This window comes from Sinocyclocheilus grahami, unplaced genomic scaffold, assembly GCF_001515645.1.
Source record: "Sinocyclocheilus grahami isolate Dianchi unplaced genomic scaffold, SAMN03320097.WGS_v1.1 scaffold124.1, whole genome shotgun sequence".
NCBI classification, from domain to species: domain Eukaryota; kingdom Metazoa; phylum Chordata; class Actinopteri; order Cypriniformes; family Cyprinidae; genus Sinocyclocheilus; species Sinocyclocheilus grahami.
The window spans coordinates 1031291-1041421 of record NW_015505303.1 but is presented as its reverse complement, the minus strand read 5'-3'; the positions used below and the strand labels follow the sequence as shown (position 1 = coordinate 1041421).

At 41.0% G+C, this 10131-nt stretch overlaps 1 protein-coding gene across 1 annotated transcript in view; it reads right to left on the bottom strand.

Moving 5' to 3' along the window:
* tenm2b (teneurin transmembrane protein 2b) overlaps nucleotides 1–10131 on the bottom strand; it is a 302210-nt gene that overhangs the window by 53921 nt on the left and 238158 nt on the right. The window contains exon 7 of the mRNA XM_016278713.1: nucleotides 7360–7598. Coding sequence (XP_016134199.1) covers nucleotides 7360–7598 — 239 coding nt within the window. The remainder of the gene's footprint in view (nucleotides 1–7359; nucleotides 7599–10131) is intronic.

Below are 10131 nucleotides of genomic sequence, written 5' to 3'. Positions count from 1 at the left end.
AAAGGAACTCCGTTATTTTTACAGGAAAATACAACAAAGTATATCGTTTACATGTAGCGCATCAATTCTGCATGTTATGTAAGACTCTCGCTCTTTGCTCACAGTGAGAGAAAGCGACGGCGAGTCGTGCGCCTTCACACTAGAAACACATTACGCCAAATACACAAACACAGGTGTGCTGCGCATCCATTCTAATGAACTGAAAAATATCACAGCTCGCTTGACGGTGAGTGAAACTCTGAAGCGCTCAGTCAGAGTGTTCTCTGAGTGAAAATATATCTGTGCTAATCATATACTCAGCATCCAACTCACACACTGGTGAGTAAAATCTGAGGATTGATTAGCCTATTGGCTAATATTAGACATCATTTAGTCACCCAGAGTGAAGATTTAGTTTCAATGTAGAGGGTTGACAGTCTATGAGCACGAAGCACTTACACTTCGTGTTAAAAACTGCAAAGCACAAAGGGAAGAGAAATTGATGCGTAGTGTATTATATCTGTGCAACAGTTATTGAGCCTTTCTTTTAACAGTTTTAAATTTCAGTTACTGTGCACTTTAAAAACTATTTATAGTCTTTTCTACGCCCATGTTTTGTTCTCACAGACACCCGGTAGCAAGTAACAAAACAACTTTAAACTCCAGCAAGAAGATAAAGTCCTTTTTGCAAAATCATAGACATGTATTTACAAATCAAGTATAATGGGAACACAGAATGATGTTGGAGATAGCTTTACCGAACTGACTGTCGTAACCGAATGTGACCAGGGTTTAAAGGCTGAATGAATGACTGACAGCCACAGCGGAGAAAAGAGTTTGTGTGAACTTTAATGTAAGGACTTAAATATTCATATGTAGCTCACATAAAGCTATCGTTTGGCTTCAGAAATAACACAGAATCTCGCACAATCGAGAAAAAAAAAAAATAAAAAAATCTCGGATTTGGATTGGCTCTCTCTGACCGATACCTGAACCGAGAAAAATGGCACTATCGGAGCCGATACCCGATATGAATATCGGATCGGCGCATCCCTATATATTGTCCTTAAGTGTTTCTAATCAAGCGGTCGAATCCCTTACTGTCTCCTGAGGTATTCAGGTCATCCAGACTGCGGCTCTCACTTAACTCTTCATTACGACTGATGTTCGTATGCACAGAACGCAACACACTCAGCTATCTGCTGCATCTACGTTTGTGAGGAGGCGGTGGGGGGCAGAATACTTCACTTAGCCTTTAGACATCCATCATTTATCCCTCCTTCTTTCATCTGCTTCTTTCATCATCTTTCACCAATTAGTTCAGATTAGTCACAGTGGCCTTATGGCAGCCAGACGCAGCCGCCGAGCCCCGTGCTGAACCCCCACCTCCCCACTACCTCCCGCATCAGAACCGCAACACCTGTCTCCTAGCAACCTGCATCCAGATCTCAGGCAAGGGATGCTGCCTCTGACAAAAGAATGACAAGACACACATTCTCTGGATCAGCCATCGAAAAGCTTGACGATGTAATGACGCCACGGGTGAGCAGTGGACAAAGCACTGGAATGCTGGATTTCAATAGGAGTGCACTTGGAATTCTGGGACTGGAATTTTATTCTTCTATTAATAATGCAAATGTGTTTTGAAGCTAGTTCATATTACTGCCACAGTCAAAAATGAAAGTAACAGCTCTCTGCTAGTTGGTCAACATATGAAGTTTCAAAATAAATAAAAGGAAAAATATTTTAAAAATGTAGCTTCAAACATGTGCCAGATTCTTAAAAAAAATTTATTCATGTAAGTTTCATATGGTTTGAAAAATCTTAAATTTGTCCAATTTTCAAGAAAAAAAACTCCAGGGGGCCGACCAACGGTGGTGGAGCAGGGGGTTGAGGAGCCCGAGGTGGAAATGGAGAGCCGATGAGCCAGCGGTGGGCTCGGCCATGCGCTCCGCGCAGTGGGGAGATGGTGGGCTGGGCACTGGGTGCGGAGTGGCACTGGCGAGATCCCACTCCACAACTTGTGGATGTCCACTCCACAAAGGCGGCGAAATTCACTCGAAGACCATCTTCGGACGACAGCGCTCTGCACGAGATGTTTAAACTGGTGTTGTAGAACGCACAGAGCGCGTCGTCTGGGTAGCTGGTTAGAGCAGCGAGGACCAGGAACAGTCTAGTATGGCCCTCGAGCGATCCCTCCCCCTGCTCCAGCAGGAGGAGGAGGTACTTCGGACGGGAGAGGGGATCCATGGAAAACACAACGGAAACAAAACACTGAGGGAAAAAAAACGGAAACAAAAACGGAGGGTAGACACACGGAGGTAACTGTTTCGGTCGGGTCTTCTGTCACGATTCGCTGTGGGAGGAACGATGGAGACGCGGAGAAACTTTCAACAGTCTTTAATAGAATCACAGGGGTAAATCCACAACAGGAACACGGGAAACACACAACATCCAACAAGTAGACCTGACAAAAACCAAACTGAACAGACTGGGGCTTATAAACACAGGGCAATCTAGTAAAATAAAATATCTAAACGATCATTTAACATGGAAGACTGTAGTAATGGCTGCTGAGAGAGAGCGAGAGAGAGAGAGAGGAAACACAGGTGCATGGAATCTTAAAGTAATAAAACTAAAAAAGAACAGGAAAAAGACCATAAAAGGAAACACAGGAAGAACTTTGGAGGCAAAACGGGTCCAAAAGTCTGACAACAACTACATTACTAACCATTAATAAGCAGCAAATTAGTAGTTTATTGAGGCAAAAGTTGTAGTTAATGGTTTGTTATTAGTGAGAATTGGACCTTAAAATATAGTGACCAAAAATGAAATCTAAAAACCACCAATTAAAACATAAAATAAATAATAAATAAATAAAAGTCAAAATATTTTCAAAATATTTTTCAAGGTAAAAGTGTAAAAACACAACTGTTCAAAAGCAGTTGTAATGTTATAAAAGATTTCTGTTTCAAATAAATTCTGTTCTTTTGAACTCTCTATTCATCAATAACTGCAAAATCTATCACGTTTTCTACAAAAATATTAAGCAGCACAACTGTTTCAACATGGATAATTTTAAGAAATGGTTCTTGAGCACCAAATCAGCATATTAGAATAATTTCTAAAGGATAATTTAACATGGAAGACTGTAGTAATGGCTGCTGAGAGAGAGAGAGAGAGAGAGAGAGAGAGAGAAACACTTACAAAACCCAAACTGTATTTATCATATAATAAAGAAATGCATGAGGAATTACTGGAAAATAATATTAAAATATAATGCCAGACTACTACTATAAATACAAATAAGTATATTATATAGACTATTATACACTATTATTTCCTTTGAAAGAGGCAACATTACTTATTATATCCAAAGAAAACAAAACAAAGCACACTACTATGTGGTGTACGGTATGGACCAGGAGAACTGCAATTTTCAGTCCAAGTGTGCATTCAAATACACAGTGTTGTGTGAAGTCTGGTGGAAACTTTTCAAGAACCTGTGTGATTCAGGCAATGAACAGTGTTGCTCGGTGGGTGGTTACAGCTCAGTGGACCAGCCACACATATGCATTAAGAGTCGCACTGTACCGGCAAAAAGTCCCTGAGGTTTTGGAATAGTTTACAGAACACTTTACAGGCCACTGCGCACAAGACACAGACACACAAATACACTCTCATTTAAAAACACACTCACATCAAAAGTACCTTGAACATACAGTATATTCAGAGTGTGTATGTGTGTATATTTATAAATGTCTGACAGTACTGAGGCAAAAACTGACTTGGAAATGTGTACAAAAACTAAAAATAAGCCAGAAGCCAAGTACCCCTGCAAAATAAACAAAGAAAAACAAATGAGATATTGAAATTGTAAATGTGAGGATCAGTGGCGTAGCCAGAATTTTATTTTTGGGCGGGCCTGGGCAAAAGTAAGCGGGCACTAGGCTAACTAACGGACGGAGTCCAGTAGCGTAGCGCAAATCCGCAGCCCCCAACCACGAACTCAAGGGTGGGTGGGTTGGTTATATGTCGCAATATTGTAAATAATTGTTTTTAACCAGGAAGGCGAGCCAATGGATATCACACAAGCAACGTGCAAACTTTGCTCAAGAGTTATGAGGTGAACCTCTTAATCTCAGTCGGTTCACTAGAAAGTGAAAGTAAAAACTGATGGCGCTTTTGACATCTGACGCCTCATTAACGGCGCATATTCTCTCAGAGACGAATCTACTTCATATTCTGTAATGGTAGCCTACATAGCTAAATGTTTTAATTTACTCCCTTAACATTTCTCTTGTGGCCCGAACATAGGCTAGTGGAAAGAATAAATAAATAAATAAATAAATAAATAAATAAATAAATAAATAAAGAGCGAAAAACGTATTTCGTGTTAACCAGTTTTTTTTAAAAAGTCAGTGCTTGAAATAAAGCTTTTTCATTGATGATTGCAGTGTTAATAATTTTAATTATAGGTCTATAATTCATTGTAGCTATAATAAACCTGTTTTGAAAGACTTTTTAAAAAACATTTTCAATGAAGAGTAAGCTAGCCTAATCTTTATTATCCTCACAGCGCGTCAGTTATGCAGTGATGCGCTATGAAATTATTGCGGGGCAAATTAGTTGTAATATTAATTTAATAAAAGTAACTTAATAATAATAATAGGCCTAATAGGCTAATAAGAAGAATGTAACAGGCCTATGTTAATTGAAAATGTCAATTAGATATAACTAAGTGTATGAAATTATTTTATTCAGAAATGTCATGTTTGTGATTCTTTTTCTTTTTTGTTAATTCGTTATTTAAATTATAGGCCAACAAATTAGGAAACAGGTGCAGTTAAATTTTTGTGAGGACAACTGACAACAGCTGGTCTTAAATTCTTTAGACACCGCATACCAAACGACTTTGAACACCGACTGAAAACACTGGCTGAGCTCAAATTACATTCATAATCGACCTGACAGTAGTGTGTTCCCGGCTTCACAGAATGAACCGGTTCGCGCTTGGAACTGAAAATCTTACCGTTACTTGTGGGCTGATGGACGGGCTTTCTCCCTCGTCAGTGCGAGTTTTTTTAAAGTCTTTTATTTACAGAATTATGCATTGCTTCTGTTTTTCTAACATTTTTTAAAACAGCTGCAAATTGCAGTCTGCATAAGAATTATGCAAAAACACATTTTATTTATTTTAATTATTTGAGATGTTATAATAGTTCTCTAATTGTTTTAAAATAGATTAAACAATAATTATTTAACAAATATTATATTTGTATAATAAACTGGGTGGGCCTTTCATCAGTGGCCCGAGTGGCCCGTCAGGCCCGTCCGCTGCCAGACAGAACGTTGTTTTCTTCACTGCTTTGTAAAGGTGCAACTTACTCGCAAACTGGCGCAGACTCAAGGTGCTTGGTGACATTTACCATCGAATGTGTTTCTGGAAGGGATCCAACTCTTATCGGACTCTACACGCAGTCTCTTTTGCCTTTCCTTACCATTCAAGTGCAACACTCACCCACGAAAATGCACTAAAACATGGGTTTTTTTGTCTTTTTTTAACAAATTCACTTGAAGATGTATCAGAACAACTTTACAACTTTTCGCTTCTCAGTTACTAAGAACTTAACCTAAATCTTTTTTATAAAAAGAGAGGAACTTTAGATTTGAAACTAAGCAACACTCCCTGCAGAGAGGTGCCTTGATAAGACCAAACCCTCCTTCCCAAATACATCTGAATCACAGCTCATATCAAACGGCAGGTGAATCACATGTTGCCGTCTGAAGTAAACGTCCACACGCTGAGGCTCCGTCTGCCCCTCTGCGTGGGTATTTGCTTTGCTGCAATTGTCCCACAGCAATAACACACATCAATGGTTTATCAAAGACGCGTTGAAGTGCTTTGTTCTTCGTGATAAATGTCATTCTTCTGAGTGAGTCATCTCAGGGTCTTTCTTTGAGCTTTGAAAGGCCATGGTGTGCTAGAGGACACTGAGCACTGCCCGGCAAACCCTCTGCTAACTACGCTAACTCGTGCTCATGACATTTAAGGAGTGTCTAATTAAATTAATTGATTTATCATTCCGTGGTTGCTGACTTATTGTTTAGACAGCAATAAATGATCCATCAAGGATCCATGAATTCAGTTCAGGACCTAATTACGCATGATTGAATTGTAAAATGTGAATTAAATATCACAGTTTGCATCATGATAAATTGCTTAAAAAGTTACTTTTATGCTAAGAAAGTTTCTTTTTTTTTGGCCTCAAGCATGAATCTTCAAGGACATCACAATGTAAAGATTATGGACACACATTTAAGGTATATCACAAAATATTAAAGACTTGTCTCAAAGCTGAATTTTTTTCTGCCACTGATCACAACTGAACCAATCACTCAGCAAAACAAATTCAATGCCAAATTGCAATTCATTTTAATAAGTGCTGTCAAATGATTAATCGTGATTAATCGCATCCAAAATAAAAGTTTTTGTTTACATAATATATGTGTGTGTATTGTGTATATTTATTATGTATATATAAAAACACACACATACTAGGGCTGCACAATTAATCACATTTCTAATCGCGATTACAATTATGGATGCCACAATTACGTAATCGTTCAAAGCGGCAATTAATGCCCACTTATGTTAAATTTGCATGCTTAAGATGCTTTTTTTTTCTTTATACATGTTATCTGAAGGGTTTTCCCATTATTTTAATTTTAGTATAACATTATAATACCATTCATATTTTAATTTTTTTATAATTTAAAGACGAAACCAATCATTTCAGGCTTAATACTATAGAAAAGCACTAAAAGTTTTTCAGTTAGTGTTTTCAGTTTGTTTATTTTCATATAAAAATACGGCATGCAGTTGCATCAAACAATGGTATAAACATCATTCAATGTCAATTTTGATAATCGTAATTAATAATCGCAATTACAATTTCAAGGGAATGATCGACAATTATGATTTTTGTCATAATCGTGCAGCCCTAACACATACAGCATATATTCAGAAAATATTTACATGTATTTACATGTATATATTTATATTCATATAATTTAAATCATATATAAATATATTTCATATATAAATGTAACATTTTTCTTAAACATATACATGCATGTGTGTGTATTTATATATACATAATAAATATACACAGCACACACACACACACACATATATCATGTAAACAAAAACTTTTATTTTAGATGCGATTAATCGTTTGACAGCAGTAATTTTAATATCAACTAATGAAATAAAAACACCTCGTGAACAACTGGGGATGCTTCCACTGTAGCAGATCCCAGTTGCATTTTATTTGGGGACAAAATCATCCATGACAAACAATGATTTGAAAGACATACCTATGACATAAGACAGCAGGATGGCCAGCAGCACAGCGGCTGCGATCGCAGACACAGCAGTGCATTTCCAGCTGCAGTACTTGGAGGGCTTCTTCAGCTTGAAGGAGCTCCTGGAGAATGTGTTTCTGGGTAAGAGCCGGGGTGGTGGGGAGTAGACGGTACCACCAGTCAAGGGATAACCTGGTGAAGAGCTGCTGAACAGAGGAGTGCTCCCAGACGGCGTCTTGAAAAGAAAGTGTCTACAAGAAGAAAGAAAGAAAAGAAAGATAACACAGCACTTGACAGCAACTTTTTAACCAACTGAAGAAAAATCTTTTTCTTACAGTATCTTCTAGACTAAACGTTCTGAAAATTGTCAATATGCCCACAGCTTTACTGGACTTTAATAAATCTCATAAAAATCTTCTTTAATGAGCTGAATGACTAAAAAAAGCCTGGTTAAGCTTATTTAATGGCTAACTCTGGGGAGTAGGCTATTTGTTTCATTCACATTTTCCAGAAGCTCATGTTATTCATTTTGTTCTCATGCTGTAGTTTTTCTAACAACCAGTTCAATTTGTACAATAATGGCTTTAAAGGAGGCTCATTTAGCACAACTCTGGTCATTTAGAAAGTATTAGGCATTAGACTACTTCTTTGTGTACTTGCAGTGAAGACTGAATGCATCATAAAGACAACTCTAATCGAATGGTCAGCAGAGAGAATTGATTTTTGTTGTTGTTAAATCACTGTGCTCAGTAGGATACTGAATAACAGTTCTAAGCACCTAGGACTGCATCGAACCTTTATAATTCAAAAGATTATCACCATCAGACATAACACAAGACGTCATGGTGATGATAAAGTGCTCAGCAAAGCACCAGTTTGCTGTGACATGGAGGGCAATTTTATTGCAAATAATGCAATAACATTGGAGTCAAAGGTAGGCTAAAAGGGGAAACGTGTGTATGCGTGTTTGCGGATGGGGGCAGATGGGAAGGGGATGAAAGCAGACGACAGTTGACCAGGAAGCTTTGATGAGCCCTAGGATTGGCTCAGGCTGAGGTCCTATGCTAAACCAGCCTTAGATCTTTGTCCATGTGTCTTGTTCAGGACAGGCGGTCCACTCTGACTCCAACAGGCCTCTCTGTCGCCCCCCTGCTAGGCATCCAACTGCTCCCTGCTGCCCACAGCCAGAACAACCCATGAGCACTGGCCAGAAACTCAACTACAAATCTACAGCTAGAAATAAACTAGAACTACTCACCTTCATGTTATTCAAAAGTACTGTTCAATGTTTGGGGTCTGTATGTTTTTTCAATGTTTTTGAAGTCTCCTATGCTCACCAAGAGTGCATTATTTAATGAAACATAGAGAATTATTATTATTAATTTAAATATTTTAATATGTCAGTCTTCAGTGCCACATGATTCTTCAGTAATGTTGATTTTATGCTCAATTAACGTTTATTATTACTATGTTGAAAACACTTGTGCTGCTTAATATTTTTGTAGAAACCATCATTCCCTTTCAGTCAGTCACGTTCGACGTTACGTCAGTCGTGACTGACGAATTGGGATCTCGCCCGAGAGCCCAATCACCTTCGATTGTGAGCTAAACAAGCCAATGACAGTTGGCGTGCATGTTTCGCCAAGCACACCCCGCCCCGCAGCGCGGGTACATCAGCTTTTTGCTTCGGCTGAGGGCCTTCTACAAGACCTTGCCATGCCCTGCTCTAGTTCCTCCGGTTCTCGGAGGGCTACTTCGGTTCATGGTCAGGGAGACCTGAGGATCACGGTGAGAGCTTCCCCGTCGAAAAGTGGCATTGCCCGAGTCAGATCCAGAGCTGACTGGTATGCTTTCCCGGGCCGCCGAGAGTGTCGGGCTGCACTGGAGGCCTCCTCCTTCTCCCGAACACTGGAGGTTTGCTGCATCGGAGGGCGAGCTAGGCTCTGGAGATGAAGATTTGGCTGCGCTGCCTCCTTCAGGAAAAGTGGCATTGCCCGAGTCAGATCCAGAGCTGACTGGTATGCTTTCCCGGGCTGCCGAGAGTGTCGGGCTGCACTGGAGGCCTCCTCCTTCTCCCGAACACTCGAGGCTGGATGATTGGTTCCTGGGGGCGCAGGCCGGTCGTCGGCAGCCGCCTCCGGTTCCATTCTTCCCAGAAGTGCATGAGGAGGTTACTAAGTCTTGGAAGGCACCTTTTTCTGCCCGAAACTGATTTTTCTGCCTCCTCCGTCCTCACCACCCTCGACGGTGGGGCGGCCCAAGGGTATGTGGACATCCCCCAGTCGAGCTTCCGCCCTGCACGCCATGGCCCTCCTGCAAGTCCATCAGGCCAAGGCATTGAAGCAGTTGCACGAGGGTGGTGCTGACCCCGGTGTGCTGCAGGAACTGCGCACGGTGACGGACCTCGCGCTTAGGGTGACGAAAGTCACGGCGCGGGCCCTGGGTCAGACGATGTCCACATTGGTGGTCCAGGAGCGCCACCTATGGCTGACCTTGGCGGATATGAGGGAGACCGACAAGCATCGCTTCCTGGACTCCCCGATCTCCCAGGCCGGCCTATTCGGCGAAGTCTCAACACATCCTGCCCCGGTGGTCGGCTGCTGTAGCCACCCCACCGCCGGCTGCAGCCCCTCTGTCTGCTCGTCACCGAGCGCGCCCTCCTGTGGCCTCCACCTCCGCTCCAGCGTGGCCACAACAGCCACAGCGTGGAGCTGGCCGCAGGAAACCGGCGCAGCCCGCCTCCGCCCCTGCCAAGCCCGTGAAGCGCCAAAGCAGGCAGCGTCC